General features: G+C 57.4%; 1 protein-coding gene across 2 annotated transcripts in view; it reads right to left on the bottom strand.

Annotated features, from left to right (window-relative positions):
- Positions 1 to 3,614: 3,614 nt before the first annotated feature.
- GSN (gelsolin) overlaps positions 3,615 to 17,160 on the bottom strand; it is an 80,967-nt gene continuing 67,421 nt past the window's right edge. The window contains exons 5-16 of one of the 2 annotated variants that reach the window (XM_069943644.1): positions 14,549 to 14,681; positions 14,256 to 14,344; positions 12,395 to 12,610; positions 10,818 to 10,951; positions 9,035 to 9,125; positions 7,694 to 7,708; positions 6,517 to 6,687; positions 6,236 to 6,410; positions 4,622 to 4,743; positions 4,468 to 4,545; positions 4,150 to 4,210; positions 3,615 to 3,931 (exon numbers count right to left, since the gene is read on the bottom strand). In XM_069943644.1, the coding sequence (XP_069799745.1) occupies positions 3,762 to 3,931; positions 4,150 to 4,210; positions 4,468 to 4,545; positions 4,622 to 4,743; positions 6,236 to 6,410; positions 6,517 to 6,687; positions 7,694 to 7,708; positions 9,035 to 9,125; positions 10,818 to 10,951; positions 12,395 to 12,610; positions 14,256 to 14,344; positions 14,549 to 14,681 (1,455 nt within the window). In that variant the 3' untranslated portion in view covers positions 3,615 to 3,761. The remainder of the gene's footprint in view (positions 3,932 to 4,149; positions 4,211 to 4,467; positions 4,546 to 4,621; positions 4,744 to 6,235; positions 6,411 to 6,516; positions 6,688 to 7,693; positions 7,709 to 9,034; positions 9,126 to 10,817; positions 10,952 to 12,394; positions 12,611 to 14,255; positions 14,345 to 14,548; positions 14,682 to 17,160) is intronic. The other variant, XM_069943645.1, reaches the window with a different exon arrangement.

The raw sequence follows: 17,160 nt of genomic DNA, 5'->3' as shown, positions 1-17,160 counted from the left end.
TCCTCCTCCTCCTCACTGCAGGTAACGCTCATGTCTCCCCCCGCACTCCTCCTCACTGCAGTAACGCTCATGTCTCCCCCCCGCACTCCTCCTCCTCCTCACTGCAGGTACGCTCATGTCTCCCCCCGCACTCCTCCTCCTCCTCACTGCAGGTAACGCTCATGTCTCCCCCCGCACTCCTCCTCCTCCTCACTGCAGGTAATGCTCATGTCTCCCCCCCACACTCCTCCTCCTCCTCACTGCAGGTAACACTCATGTCTCCCCCGCACTCCTCCTCCTCACTGCAGGTAACGCTCATGTCTCCCCCCCCGCACTCCTCCTCCTCCTCACTGCAGGTAACGCTCATGTCTCCCCCCGCACTCCTCCTCCTCACTGCAGGTAACGCTCATGTCTCCCCCCGCACCTCCTCCTCCTCACTGCAGGTAACGCTCATGTCTCCCCCCGCACATCCTCCTCCTCCTCACTGCAGGTAACACTCATGTCTCCCCCCGCACGTCCTCCTCCTCCTCACTGCAGGTAACACTCATGTCTCCCCCCGCACTCCTCCTCCTCCTCAGTGCAGGTAACGCTCATGTCTCCCCCCGCACTCCTCCTCCTCCTCACTGCAGGTAACACTCATGTCTCCCCCCGCACTCCTCCTCCTCCTCACTGCAGGTAACGCTCATGTCTCACCTGCAGTGAGGAGGAGGAGGAGTGCGGGGGGAGACATGAGCGTTACCTGCAGTGAGGAGGAGGAGGAGTGCGGGGGAACGCTCATGTCTCCCCCCGCACTCCTCCTCCTCCTCACTGCAGGTAACGCTCATGTCTCCCCCCGCACTCCTCCTCCTCCTCACTGCAGGTAACGCTCATGTCTCCCCCCGCACTCCTCCTCCTCCTCCTCACTGCAGGTAACGCTCATGTCTCCCCCCCGCACTCCTCCTCCTCCTCACTGCAGGTAACGCTCATGTCTCCCCCCGCACTCCTCCTCCTCCTCCTCACTGCAGGTAACGCTCATGTCTCCCCCCGCACTCCTCCTCCTCCTCACTGCAGGTAACGCTTATGTCTCCCCCCCACTCCTCCTCCTCCTCCTCACTGCAGGTAACGCTCATGTCTCCCCCGCACTCCTCCTCCTCCTCACTGCAGGTAACGCTCATGTCTCCCCCCGCACTCCTCCTCCTCCTCACTGCAGGTAACGCTTATGTCTCCCCCCGCACTCCTCCTCTCCTCCTCACTGCAGGTAACGCTCAATGTCTCCCCCCGCACTCCTCCTCCTCCTCACTGCAGGTAACGCTTATGTCTCCCCCCCCCCACTCCTCCTCCTCCTCCTCACTGCAGGTAACGCTCATGTCTCCCCCCGCACTCCTCCTCCTCCTCACTGCAGGTAACGCTCATGTCTCCCCCCGCACTCCTCCTCCTCCTCACTGCAGGTAACGCTCATGTCTCCCCCCGCACTCCTCCTCCTCCTCACTGCAGGTAACGCTCATGTCTCCCCCCGCACTCCTCCTCCTCCTCACTGCAGGTAACGCTCATGTCTCCCCCCGCACTCCTCCTCCTCCTCACTGCAGGTAACGCTCATGTCTCCCCCCGCACTCCTCCTCCTCCTCACTGCAGGTAACGCTCATGTCTCCCCCCGCACTCCTCCTCCTCCTCCTCCTCACTGCAGGTAACGCTCATGTCTCCCCCCGCACTCCTCCTCCTCCTCACTGCAGGTAACGCTCATGTCTCCCCCCCCCCCCCCCCCCCACACTCCTCCTCCTCCTCCTCACTGCAGGTAACGCTCATGTCTCCCCCCGCACATCCTCCTCCTCCTCACTGCAGGTAACACTCATGTCTCCCCCCCCCCCCCCCCCCCCACACTCCTCCTCCTCCTCCTCACTGCAGGTAACGCTCATGTCTCCCCCCGCACTCCTCCTCCTCCTCACTGCAGGTAACACTCATGTCTCCCCCCCCCCCCCCCCCCCACACTCCTCCTCCTCCTCCTCACTGCAGGTAACGCTCATGTCTCCCCCCCGCACATCCTCCTCCTCCTCACTGCAGGTAACACTCATGTCTCCCCCCCCCCCCCCCCCCCCCCACACTCCTCCTCCTCCTCCTCACTGCAGGTAACGCTCATGTCTCCCCCCGCACTCCTCCTCCTCCTCACTGCAGGTAACGCTCATGTCTCCCCCCGCACCCCTCCTCCTCCTCCTCACTGCAGGTAACGCTCATGTCTCCCCCCCCCGCACTCCTCCTCCTCACTGCAGGTAACGCTCATGTCTCCCCCCCCGCACTCCTCCTCCTCCTCACTGCAGGTAACGCTCATGTCTCCCCCCGCACTCCTCCTCCTCCTCACTGCAGGTAACGCTCATGTCTCCCCCCCGCACTCCTCCTCCTCCTCACTGCAGGTAACGCTCATGTCTCCCCCCGCACTCCTCCTCCTCCTCCTCACTGCAGGTAACGCTCATGTCTCCCCCCGCACTCCTCCTCCTCCTCACTGCAGGTAACGCTCATGTCTCCCCCCGCACTCCTCCTCCTCCTCACTGCAGGTAACGCTCATGTCTCCCCCCGCACTCCTCCTCCTCCTCACTGCAGGTAACGCTCATGTCTCCCCCCGCACTCCTCCTCCTCCTCACTGCAGGTAACGCTTATGTCTCCCCCCCCACTCCTCCTCCTCCTCCTCACTGCAGGTAACGCTCATGTCTCCCCCCGCACTCCTCCTCCTCCTCCTCACTGCAGGTAACGCTCATGTCTCCCCCCGCACTCCTCCTCCTCCTCCTCACTGCAGGTAACGCTCATGTCTTCCCCCGCACTCCTCCTCCTCCTCACTGCAGGTAACGCTCATGTCTCCCCCCCCCCCCCCCCTCCCCCCCCCCCCCGCACTCCTCCTCCTCCTCACTGCAGGTAACGCTCATGTCTCCCCCCGCACTCCTCCTCCTCCTCCTCACTGCAGGTAACGCTCATGTTTTGTCCGGCAGGTGATTGCGGCAGAAGGGGAGATGAATGCGTCGCGGGCCCTGAAGGAGGCCTCTATAGTGATCAGCGAGTCCCCGGCCGCCCTGCAGCTCCGCTACCTGCAGACACTGACCACTATCGCAGCAGAGAAGAACTCCACCATCGTTTTCCCTCTTCCCATCGATATGCTGCAGGGAATTATGGGTGGACGCAAGTGACAGATGCTGCACCCTCCCTCCTGATCGGCCACAGGGGGCGCTGTCCTATACAATTCTCAGAGTGGCATCACTTGAATGGCAATGTCCGAGCAGGGGATGGGTATGGCCATGAATGTTTCCAGGAGGGGGGGGGGGGCAGTTCCTTTAAGGACCCACCAATGCCCCCCCGGCCCTGGTCTCCTCTCCCATATTTTTATAGTTATGTATACAGCGTTATCTAATAAACGGATGTCGAGATGGCAATCACACTCATCCTCCAGAGCTGCACTCACTATTCTGCTGTTACATCCTGTCTCATCCTCCAGAGCTGCACTCACTATTCTGCTGTTACATCCTGTCTCATCCTCCAGAGCTGCACTCACTAATTTTCTGTTACATCCTGTCTCATCCTCCAGAGCTGCACTCACTAATTTTCTGTTACATCCTGTCTCATCCTCCAGAGCTGCACTCACTATTCTGCACATACAGAAAATTTGAGGCAACGGATTCACTCAAAGCTTTTATTGCTTTTAAATATGCAAAAAAACATTGGGGGGGAAATATTGCACAGCTGGGGGGCAGTGTAATGTCTCTGAGGAGGGCGCACTCTCATAGACAGTGAAGGCACATTAGTCGCTGACAGCACGTCACACGTTACATGTTCAGCTCAGCCAGGGCCTTCTCCAGGGGGTCCACAGCCCAGAAGTCATTGTCCCAGCCCAGGAACCAGCCGGTGAAGGTGGGGGGCTCGAAGCCCTGCTTGATGACAGCGATGGGGGTCCGCGGGTCTCTGCTCGCCGGGTCTGTATTTATGTAGGTAGAAGCTAAAAAAGCAGAAGTCGTGTGGTGAGAACTTGTACGACGCTACGTATGATGGTCTCCACCTCAGGTGCCACACTAAACCATATAGGGAACACCCCGGAGTAACGCTCTGCAACACCCCCCCCCCACATATAGAGAACCCTCCTGGAGTAACACTCGCAGCCCCCCAACCATATAGAGAACCATTTCAGAGTAACGCTCTGCAGCCCCATGTGATCACCTGAGCTCAGCGCCTCCTTCTTTTCTTCCTCTTGAGCTTCATTTCCAATCCAGACAAACACCTAGAAATACAAAGAGGAGAAGCTACAAGAGGATGTGTGGGCGGGGCATGGGCCGTGTGGGCGGGGCATGGGCCGTGTGGGCGGGGCATGGGCCGTGTGGGCGGGGCACGGGCCGTGTGGGCGGGGCACGGGCCGTGTGGGCGGGGCACGGGCCGTGTGGGCGGGGCACGGGCCGTGTGGGCGGGGCACGGGCCGTGTGGGCGGGGCACGGGCCGTGTGGGCGGGGCACGGGCCGTGTGGAATAGGGGCCCCCGTACCTGATCCCAGGTGTCCAGCAGCATAACGTCATCGGTGGCCAGGTCATCCTGCGTCATCTCCCCTGGAACCTCCTCAATCTGTGGGAGAGAACAAGGTGAGAGATCAGAGAGCACCACCCATGTGACCACCAGACTCCGCCTCTCAGACACTTACAATGAATCTGCCAGTCTTGTTGGAGCAGGCGAAGAGCCGCGGTGGGTGGGCGTTCATCTTGTCCTTCAGCCTGGAGGAGGTGCGGTACGGAGCCTTCCCGCCCAGCGCTCCCCAGAAGTCATCTGCCAAAGAAGACAAAGGGTTAACCCCGCCGACTGAGGTCACATGACCTGCGCAACATGCAAAGATTCCAGCTGTGCAAAGAATGAACAGAGGGTTAACGCTAAACTCCCACCACCAGCTGCGGCCGGGAGAGGGTTAATGCTCCACCCCCACCACCAGCTGCGGCCGGGAGAGGGTTAACGCTCCGCCCCCCTACTGCAGCCGGGAGAGGGTTAACGCTAAATCCCCACCACCAGCTGCAGCCGGGAGAGGGTTAACGCTCCGCCCCCCTACTGCAGCCGGGAGAGGGTTAACGCTAAATCCCCACCACCAGCTGCGGCCGGGAGAGGGTTAACGCTCCACCCCCACCACCAGCTGAGGCCGGGAGAGGGTTAACGCTAAATCCCCACCACCAGCTGCGGCCGGGAGAGGGTTAACGCTCCACCCCCACCACCAGCTGCAGCCGGGAGAGGGTTAACGCTCCGCCCCCCCCCCCACTGCAGCCGGGAGAGGGTTAACGCTAAATCCCCACCACCAGCTGCGGCCGGGAGAGGGTTAATGCTCCACCCCCACCACCAGCTGCGGCCGGGAGAGGGTTAACGCTCCACCCCCACCACCAGCTGCGGCCGGGAGAGGGTTAACGCTCCGCCCCCACCACCAGCTGCAGCCGGGAGAGGGTTAACGCTCCACCCCCACCACCAGCTGAGGCCGGGAGAGGGTTAACGCTCCACCCCCACCACCAGCTGCAGCCGGGAGAGGGTTAACGCTCCGCCCCCCTACTGCAGCCGGGAGAGGGTTAACGCTCCGCCCCCCTACTGCAGCCGGGAGAGGGTTAACACTCCGCCCCCCTACTGCAGCCGGGAGAGGGTTAACGCTAAATCCCCACCACCAGCTGAGGCCGGGAGAGGGTTAACGCTCCACCCCCACCACCAGCTGCAGCCGGGAGAGGGTTAACGCTCCGCCCCCCTACTGCAGCCGGGAGAGGGTTAACGCTCCGCCCCCCTACTGCAGCCGGGAGAGGGTTAACGCTCCGCCCCCCTACTGCAGCCGGGAGAGGGTTAACGCTAAATCCCCACCACCAGCTGCGGCCGGGAGAGGGTTAATGCTCCACCCCCCACCACCAGCTGCGGCCGGGAGAGGGTTAACGCTCCACCCCCACCACCAGCTGAGGCCGGGAGAGGGTTAACGCTCCGCCCCCACCACCAGCTGCAGCCGGGAGAGGGTTAACGCTCCGCCCCCACCACCAGCTGAGGCCGGGAGAGGGTTAACGCTCCGCTCCCACCACCAGCTGCAGCCGGGAGAGGGTTAACGCTCCGCTCCCACCACCAGCTGCAGCCGGGAGAGGGTTAATGCTCCACCCCCACCACCAGCTGCGGCCGGGAGAGGGTTAACGCTCCGCCCCCACCACCAGCTGCAGCCGGGAGAGGGTTAACGCTCCGCCCCCCCACTGCAGCCGGGAGAGGGTTAACGCTGTTGGTTGTTGGCTTGCGCTCTCTTTCTTCCTTCTCTTACCGGTTTCTCTTCCTTCTGCGATTTCGGAGCCGGACGCTCCCAGGATCTTTAACAATTCCCGGGCTCCTTGCTTTTCGGGGTCGCTGGCGCCTTGTCCCACCCACAGGTGCGCGGCGGACGGCGTCTTCAGGACATAAGCGTCATTGGAGTTCAGATTAGCGGCAGATGCATCTACCTGCGGGAGAAGAACCGTAACTGGGATCAATGGCGGTCACCCACACAGCAGCCCTCTGGTGACAGCGACCCGGCGGGGGAGGCCCCTCTGGCGACGGACTCCTTACCTCCACAGCTCTTGTAAAGCCAGCGGACGATGCCCGGACCTGGAAGAGGCGGATGTCGGCGTCGGGGCTCTGCCCACCATCTCTGGAGGTTCCGCCCTTGTAGACGATTAGCGGTTTCCCACCAAACAGACTGAGCAGATGGGCCGGCTCCTTCCCCTGCACCACACGAACCTGCAGAGAGACGGGACTGCAATAAGGTATAATGCACCAGGCAGGGGCACAGCCATGCAGGGTGGCATCTAGGTATATATAGGTATACAGAAAAAAAGAAAAAAATTGGTCAGCTCTCCTGGAACACTGTTCACACTAGGCAGGAGCACGTTGCCATGGCTGAAATTGCAAACACACAAAAAAAACACAGAAAAATGCAACAGCAAGATACAGACCCACCACAGACATGAAAATAATTAAAAGCAGCCCCCCCCCCCCCAACTGCCCAAAAAAACTTCCACAAAAATAATGAGTCTCTTGGTTACTATTTGCAAACAGTGTAAACTGCCCGACCACGATAAGGTGGAGTCATATCGGGGCGGACCCTACACTGTACTATGGCCTCATATCGGGGCGGACCCTACACTGTAATGGCCTCTCCATGGCGTGTAATGCGCCTATGCTCTGGGCATGATAGATCCGGCTAATACCTGCAAACATGATTGCACCACCTGGGTGAGACAGGCGAAGAGCGCGGTATTAGCCGGATCTATCATGCCCGGAGCATAGGCGCATTACACGCCATGGAGAGGCCATTGCAGTGTAGGGTCCGCCCCGATATGAGGCCACCTTATCATGGTCGGGCAGTTTACACTCTTTGCAAATAGTAACCAAGAGACTCATTATTTTTGTGGACGTTTTTTTGGGCAGTTGGGGGGGGGGGGGGGGCTGCTTTTAATTATTTTCATGTCTGTGGTGGGTCTGTATCTTGCTGTTGCATTTTTCTGTGTTTTTTTTGTATATATAGGTATACTGTGCACCCCCAAGTGTGAAGTCCGTACAGCGACCAGTCACCATGACAAGAGGGGCCAGATTAACCAGATTATGCAGGAAAGGTGGCGGGGGAGGGGCCAGGACACAGTGCAACGCCCCCCTGTGCCCGGTCACACTAGGATGCAGCGTGCGGGGGCATCTACCCCTCAAGGTGCACAAGAGCAACACCACTAACATGCAAGATACACGGTACCTGGCATCGCAGCCCCTGCACGGAGAGAAGAGAGAGAGGCTTCAGAGCGGGGAAGACAGCGGGCGGGACGTCACCGGGGGGGAAGACAGCGGGCGGGACGTCACCGGGGGGGAAGACAGCGGGCGGGACGTCACCGGGGGGGAAGACAGCGGGCGGGACGTCACCGGGGGGGAAGACAGCGGGCGGGACGTCACCGGGGGGGAAGACAGCGGGCGGGACGTCACCGGGGGGGAAGACAGCGGGCGGGACGTCACCGGGGGGGAAGACAGCGGGCGGGACGTCACCGGGGGGGGGAAGACAGCGGGCGGGACGTCACCGGGGGGGGAAGACAGCGGGCGGGACGTCACCACCGGGGGGGGAAGACAGCGGGCGGGACGTCACCACCGGGGGGGGAAGACAGCGGGCGGGACGTCACCGGGGGGGAAGACAGCGGGCGGGACGTCACCGGGGGGGGAAGACAGCGGGCGGGACGTCACCGGGGGGGGAAGACAGCGGGCGGGACGTCACCGGGGGGGGAAGACAGCGGGCGGGACGTCACCGGGGGGGAAGACAGCGGGCGGGACGTCTCCCCCCGATGGGATGGAGGAGGGGGAGGAGGAGGAGGAGGAGGACAGGCGGTGTGGTGGGATGGAGGAGGAGGAGGAGGACAGGCGGTGGGGGGGATGGAGGAGGAGGAGAACAGGCGGTGGGGGGGATGGAGGAGGAGGAGGAGAACAGGCGGTGGGGGGGATGGAGGAGAACAGGCGGTGGGGGGGATGGAGGAGAACAGGCGGTGGGGGGGATGGAGGAGGAGGGGGAGAACAGGCGGTGGGGGGGATGGAGGAGAACAGGCGGTGGGGGGGATGGAGGAGGAGGGGGAGAACAGGCGGTGGGGGGGATGGAGGAGAACAGGCGGTGGGGGGGATGGAGGAGAAGGAGGAGAACAGGCGGTGGGGGGGATGGCGGAGGAGGAGGACAGGCAGTGTGGGGGATGGAGGAGGAGGAGGAGAACAGGCGGTGGGGGGGATGGAGGAGGAGGAGGAGGAGAACAGGCGGGGGGGGGGATGGAGGAGGAGGAGAACAGGCGGTGGGGGGGATGGAGGAGGAGGAGGAGGAGAACAGGCGGTGGGGGGGATGGAGGAGGAGGAGGAGAACAGGCGGTGGGGGGGATGGAGGAGGAGGAGGAGGAGGAGAACAGGCGGTGGGGCGGATGGCGGAGGAGGAGAACAGGCGGTGGGGGGGATGGAGGAGGAGGAGAACAGGCGGTGGGGGGGATGGAGGAGGAGGAGGAGAACAGGCGGTGGGGGGGATGGAGGAGAACAGGCGGTGGGGGGGATGGAGGAGGATGGAGGCGGCACTGACCTGCACCGGGCCGCCCCCGAGCTCCTCGTCCAGCTGGGCGCTCAGGAAGGCAGATGCCGTGATCTCGTCCTTAGAAGAATCCAGTCCCTGCCTGTAAGAAGAAACCAATCAGGGCAGACAATTACATAGGAGTAAGCAAGCCAATCAGTGACTGGGGGTGTGACCATCAAAGAACCGGCCCCCACAGAATAGTGATGTCCCCCCCCCCACACACAGAATAGTGATGTCACCCCCCACACACACAGATCAGTGATGTCACTACCCCCCCCACACACACAGATCAGTGATGTCACCCCCCCCACACACAGATCAGTGATGTCTCCCCCCCCCCCCCACACAGATCAGTGATGTCACCCCCCCCCACACACACAGATCAGTGATGTCCCCCCCCCCACACACAGATCAGTGATGTCCCCCCCCCACACACAGATCAGTGATGTCACCCCCCCCCACACACAGATCAGTGATGTCACCCCCCCCCCCACACACAGATCAGTGATGTCACCCCCCCCCCACACACAGATCAGTGATGTCACCCCCCCCCCCACACACAGATCAGTGATGTCCCCCCCCCACACACAGATCAGTGATGTCACCCCCCCCACACACAGATCAGTGATGTCCCCCCCCACACACAGATCAGTGATGTCACCCCCCCCCCACACAGATCAGTGATGTCACCCCCCCCCACACACAGATCAGTGATGTCCCCCCCCACACACAGATCAGTGATGTCACCCCCCACACACACAGATCAGTGATGTCACCCCCCCCACACACACACAGATCAGTGATGTCACCCCCCCCCCCACACACACAGATCAGTGATGTCACCCCCCCCACACACACAGATCAGTGATGTCACCCCCCACACACACAGATCAGTGATGTCACCCCCACACACACACAGATCAGTGATGTCACCCCCCCCCACACACACAGATCAGTGATGTCACCCCCCCCCACACACAGATCAGTGATGTCACCCCCACACACACACAGATCAGTGATGTCACCCCCACACACACACAGATCAGTGATGTCACCCCCCCCCACACACAGATCAGTGATGTCACCCCCACACACACACAGATCAGTGATGTCACCCCCACACACACACAGATCAGTGATGTCCCCCCCCCACACACAGATCAGTGATGTCACCCCCCCCACACACACACACATCAGTGATGTCACTACCCCCCACACACACACAGATCAGTGATGTCACTACCCCACACACACACACATCAGTGATGTCACTACCCCCCACACACACACACATCAGTGATGTCACTACCCCCCACACACACACAGATCAGTGATGTCACCCCCACACACACACAGATCAGTGATGTCACCCCCACACACACACAGATCAGTGATGTCACCCCCCCCCACACACAGATCAGTGATGTCACCCCCCCCACACACACAGATCAGTGATGTCACCCCCCCCACACACAGATCAGTGATGTCACCCCCCCCACACACAGATCAGTGATGTCACCCCCACACACACACAGATCAGTGATGTCACTACCCCCCCCACACACACAGATCAGTGATGTCACTACCCCCCCCACACACACAGATCAGTGATGTCACCCCCCCCACACACACAGATCAGTGATGTCACCCCCACACACACACAGATCAGTGATGTCACCCCCCCCCCCACACACAGATCAGTGATGTCACCCCCCCCCCCCCACACACACACACAGATCAGTGATGTCACCGCCCCCCCACACACACAGATCAGTGATGTCACCGCCATTACCAGGTGTAGATGATTTGCCCCTTCTTTCCTCCATGGTTGTAGTTGTACAGAATGATGTAGCTGTCGCCTCCATAGAACTGACCGTACAGCTCCTCCGATACCGGAACCTTCTCTGAGGACTCAATGCGCCAAATCTGCGAAGAGACGGGAGAGAGCATCATATACGCCCCCTGCTGGAGGAGGAGGAGGAGACTACACCGCCCCCTGCTGGAGGAGGAGGAGGAGGAGACTACACCGCCCCCTGCTGGAGGAGGAGGAGGAGGAGACTACACCGCCCCCTGCTGGAGGAGGAGGAGGAGGAGACTACACCGCCCCCTGCTGGAGGAGGAGGAGGAGACTACACCGCCCCCTGCTGGAGGAGGAAGAGGAGACTACACCGCCCCCTGCTGGAGGAGGAGGAGGAGGAGACTACACCGCCCCCTGCTGGAGGAGGAGGAGGAGGAGACTACACCGCCCCCTGCTGGAGGAGGAGGAGGAGGAGACTACACCGCCCCCTGCTGGAGGAGGAGGAGGAGACTACACCGCCCCCTGCTGGAGGAGGAGGAGGAGACTACACCGCCCCCCTGCTGGAGGAGGAGGAGGAGGAGACTACACCGCCCCCTGCTGGAGGAGGAGGAGGAGGAGACTACACCGCCCCCTGCTGGAGGAGGAGGAGGAGACTACACCGCCCCCTGCTGGAGGAGGAGGAGGAGACTACACCGCCCCCTGCTGGAGGAGGAGGAGGAGACTACACCGCCCCCTGCTGGAGGAGGAGGAGGAGACTACTACGCCCCCTGCTGGAGGAGGAGACTACACCGCCCCCTGCTGGAGGAGGAGGAGGAGACTACACCGCCCCCTGCTGGAGGAGGAGGGGGCGACTACTACGCCCCCTGCTGGAGGAGGAGGAGGAGACTACACCGCCCCCTGCTGGAGGAGGAGGAGGAGACTACACCGCCCCCTGCTGGAGGAGGAAGAGGAGACTACACCGCCCCCTGCTGGAGGAGGAGGGGGCGACTACACCGCCCCCTGCTGGAGGAGGAGGCAACTACACCGCCCCCTGCTGGAGGAGGATAAGACTACACCGCCCCCTGCTGGAGGAGGAGACTACACCGCCCCCTGCTGGAGGAGGAGACTACACCGCCCCCTGCTGGAGGAGAATGAGACTACACCGCCCCCTGCTGGAGGAGGAGGAGACTACACCGCCCCCTGCTGGAGGAGGAGGAGACTACACCGCCCCCTGCTGGAGGAGGAGGAGACTACACCGCCCCCTGCTGGAGGAGGAGGAGACTACACCGCCCCCTGCTGGAGGAGGATAAGACTACACCGCCCCCTGCTGGAGGAGGAGGAGACTACACCGCCCCCTGCTGGAGGAGGATAAGACTACACCGCCCCCTGCTGGAGGAGGATGAGACTACACCGCCCCTTGCTGGAATGTTTCGCAGCACGATGATCTGGTCACTGGCAGTGCAGAGACACCAACCTGATCAGGCGCAGTGTGACAGGTGCAGAAGGCCAGCGCCAATCTAGGGGATCCCACTGGTAGCGGGCAGGGACGGCTCTGTAATACTGCTCTCATTTACAGACAGCAGCCTCCTTACCTGCTTCTCGCCACGTCCATCATCCACCATCCCATGCTGCGCGGCCATGGCAGGCGACTCGTGCAGGGAGCTGACATCAAATGGCACGTTCTCAATCTTGGCAATGTGGTTGGGGATGTAGGCGATGCCCATGCCTTCTGTCTGGTCCTTGTCTCGCCAATTCTTGAAAAACTGTTTAAAAAGCGGCGTCTCACCAGACTCGGGAAGGACTTGTACCTGCAGAGATGGAGGTGATGAGCCACACATGCTGAGCTTTGCACATGACCTACGAGATCTGAGCCTGTGCACTACACACACAACATACGAGATCTGAACCACAGCACCCCCAGGTGCCCATCCTGTGCACTACACACACAACATACGAGATCTGAGCCACAGCACCCCTAGGTGCCCATCCTGTGCACTACACACAACATACGAGATCTGAGCCACAGCACCCCCAGGTGCCCATCCTGTGCACTACACGCACACACACACAACATACGAGATCTGAGCCACAGCACCCCCAGGTGCCCACCCTGAGCACTGCACACGACATACGAGATCTGAGCCACAGCACCCCTAGGTGCCCATCCTGTGCACTACACACAACATACGAGATCTGAGCCACAGCGGCCCCAGGTGCCCACCCTGAGCACTGCACACGACATACGAGATCTGAGCCACAGCGGCCCCAGGTGCCCATCCTGTGCACTACACACAACATACGAGATCTGAGCCACAGCGCCCCCAGGTGCCCAACCTGCGCACTGCACATGACATACGAGATCTGAGCAACAGGTGCCCCAGGTGCCCACCCTGAGCACTGCACACGACATACGAGATCTGAGCCACAGCACCCCCAGGTGCCCACCCTGAGCACTGCACACGACATACGAGATCTGAGCCACAGCGGAACCAGGTGCCCACCCTGAGCACTGCACACGACATACGAGATCTGAGCCACAGCGGAACCAGGTGCCCACCCTGAGCACTGCACACGACATACGAGATCTGAGTCACAGCACCCCCAGGTGCCCACCCTGAGCACTGCACACGACATACGAGATCTGAGCCACAGCACCCCCAGGTGCCCACCCTGAGCACTGCACACGACATACGAGATCTGAGCCACAGCACCCCCAGGTGCCCACCCTGAGCACTGCACACGACATACGAGATCTGAGCCACAGCGGCCCCAGGTGCCCACCCTGAGCACTGCACACGACATACGAGATCTGAGCCACAGCGGCCCCAGGTGCCCACCCTGAGCACTGCACACGACATACGAGATCTGAGCCACAGCACCCCCAGGTGCCCACCCTGAGCACTGCACACGACATACGAGATCTGAGCCACAGCACCCCCAGGTGCCCACCCTGAGCACTGCACACGACATACGAGATCTGAGCCACAGCACCCCCAGGTGCCCACCCTGAGCACTGCACACGACATACGAGATCTGAGTCACAGCACCCCCAGGTGCCCACCCTGAGCACTGCACACGACATACGAGATCTGAGTCACAGCAGCCCCAGGTGCCCACCCTGAGCACTGCACACGACATACGAGATCTGAGCCACAGCACCCCCAGGTGCCCACCCTGAGCACTGCACACGACATACGAGATCTGAGCCACAGCACCCCCAGGTGCCCACCCTGAGCACTGCACACGACATACGAGATCTGAGTCACAGCACCCCCAGGTGCCCACCCTGAGCACTGCACACGACATACGAGATCTGAGTCACAGCACCCCCAGGTGCCCACCCTGAGCACTGCACACAACACAGCTGCACACAGCACAAAACATTATACATGACCAACCTCCCAGAGCTGCTCCTGCACATTATCTCCGCCGGGTCTGACTCCCCCTTCTCACCTGAGTCTGCTTGGGATATCCCATCTTGGAGATGAACTCTGTGGCAGTCTTCAGAGCCATTTTCTTCTCCTCCATGTTGGCGTTCTTACCTGGTTGGATGATGAGAGGACAGTGAGGATGATGTGGGTTATGCTTATCATAATAAAATGAGTGTGACCGGCATGTGGAGGTAATGCCCCTCTGTCCCCTCCATTTAGACTCCTCCTGTCGACCACAGGGACCCCCTCTAGATCCCCTGATCCTCCCTACAGACTCCCCCCCCCAGCTCCACCGTTACTACCTCAGGGACAAACCTTTCCAGATGAAGATCTTGCCGTCAGAGCCGTGATCCAGGATGAAGCAGTCGTCAGAATTCAGGGCGGACTGTGTGAACGGGTTTTCATCAGCGACCAGAGAGACAGACATAGCACCGCCGCCATTAGACACCTGGAAACGATGCACAAAATACGTCAGCCGGATACATGGCGCGGGGAGTGGAGGGCGCAAGGCCGGCGTGGGGGCATATATCACATATATTAGAGCAGAGTGAACCTGGAGCAGCTGGAGTCCATCCGAACCCGAACTTTCGGCATTTGATTAGCGGCGGCTGCTGAAGTTGGATAAAGCCCTTTCTCTATCAGGGCCATGTATCACACACATATATATATATATATACACATACACACATCTCTATCAAGGACATATATCACACTGTATATATATCTATCTCTATCAGGGCCATATATCACACTGTATATATATATCTCTCTATCAGGGCCATATATCACACTGTATATATATATCTCTCTATCAGGGCCATATATCACACTGTATATATATCTCTCTCTATCAGGGCCATATATCACACTATATATATATATCTATCTCTATCAGGGCCATATATCACACTGTATATATATATCTATCTCTATCAGGGCCATATATCACACTGTATATATATCTCTCTCTATCAGGGCCATATATCACACTGTATATCTCTCTCTATCAGGGCCATATATCACACTGTATATATATCTATCTCTATCAGGGCCATATATCACACTGTATATATATATCTATCTCTATCAGGGCCATATATCACACTGTATATATATCTCTCTCTATCAGGGCCATATATCACACTGTATATATATCTCTCTCTATCAGGGCCATATATCACACTGTATATATATATCTCTCTATCAGGGCCATATATCACACTGTATATATCTATCTCTATCAGGGCCATATATCACACTGTATATATATATATATATATATATCTCTATCAGGGCCATATATCACACTGTATATATATCAGGGCCATATATCACACTGTATATATATATCTCTATCAGGGCCATATATCACACTGTATATATATCAGGGCCATATATCACACTGTATATATATCTCTCTCTATCAGGGCCATATATCACACTGTATATATATATATATATATATATATCTATCAGGGCCATATATCACACTGTATATATATATATCTCTCTATCAGGGCCATATATCACACTGTATATATATCTCTCTCTATCAGGGCCATATATCACACTGTATATCTCTCTCTATCAGGGCCATATATCACACTGTATATATATCTCTCTCTATCAGGGCCATATATCACACTGTATATATATATATATATCTCTATCTATCAGGGCCATATATCACACTGTATATATATCTCTCTATCAGGGCCATATATCACACTGTATATATATCTCTATCAGGGCCATATATCACACTGTATATATCTCTCTCTCTATCAGGGCCATATATCACACTGTATATATATCTCTCTCTATCAGGGCCATATATCACACTGTATATATATCTCTCTCTATCAGGGCCATATATCTGTATATATATATCTCTCTATCAGGGCCATATATCACACTGTATATATATCTCTCTATCAAAGCCATATATCACACTGTATATATCTCTCTCTATCAGGGCCATATATCACACTGTATATATCTCTCTCTATCAGGGCCATATATCACACTGTATATATATCTCTCTATCAGGGCCATATATCACACTGTATATATATATCTCTATCAGGGCCATATATCACACTGTATATATCTCTCTATCAGGGCCATATATCACACTGTATATATCTCTCTCTATCAGGGCCATATATCACACTGTATATATATCTCTCTCTATCAGGGCCATATATCTGTATATATATATATCTCTCTATCAGGGCCATATATCACACTGTATATATATATATATCTCAATCAGGGCCATATATCACACTGTATATATCTCTCTATCAGGGCCATATATCACACTGTATATATATATATATATATATATATATATATATATATATATATCTCAATCAGGGCCATATATCACACTGTATATATCTCTCTATCAGGGCCATATATCACACTGTATATATCTCTCTATCAGGGCCATATATCACACTGTATATATATATCTATCTCTATCAGGGCCATATATCACACTGTATATATCTCTCTATCAGGGCCATATATCACACTGTATATATATATATCTCTCTATCAGGGCCATATATCACACTGTATATATATCAGGGCCATATATCACACTGTATATATATCTCTCTCTATCAGGGCCATATATAACACTGTATATATATCAGGGCCATATATCACACTGTATATATCTCTCTATCAGGGCCATATATCACACTGTATATATATCTCTCTCTATCAGGGCCATATATCACACTGTATATATATATATCTCTCTATCAGGGCCATATATCACACTGTATATATATCTATCTCTATCAAGGCCATATATCACACTGTATATATATATATCTCTCTATCAGGGCCATATATCACACTGTATATATATATCTCTATCAGGGCCATATATCACACTGTATATATATATATCT

This window comes from Dendropsophus ebraccatus, chromosome 10 (assembly GCF_027789765.1).
Source record: "Dendropsophus ebraccatus isolate aDenEbr1 chromosome 10, aDenEbr1.pat, whole genome shotgun sequence".
NCBI lineage: Eukaryota > Metazoa > Chordata > Amphibia > Anura > Hylidae > Dendropsophus > Dendropsophus ebraccatus.
The sequence above is the reverse complement of the archived record's forward strand: the minus strand, read 5'-3'. Positions and strand labels throughout refer to the sequence as shown.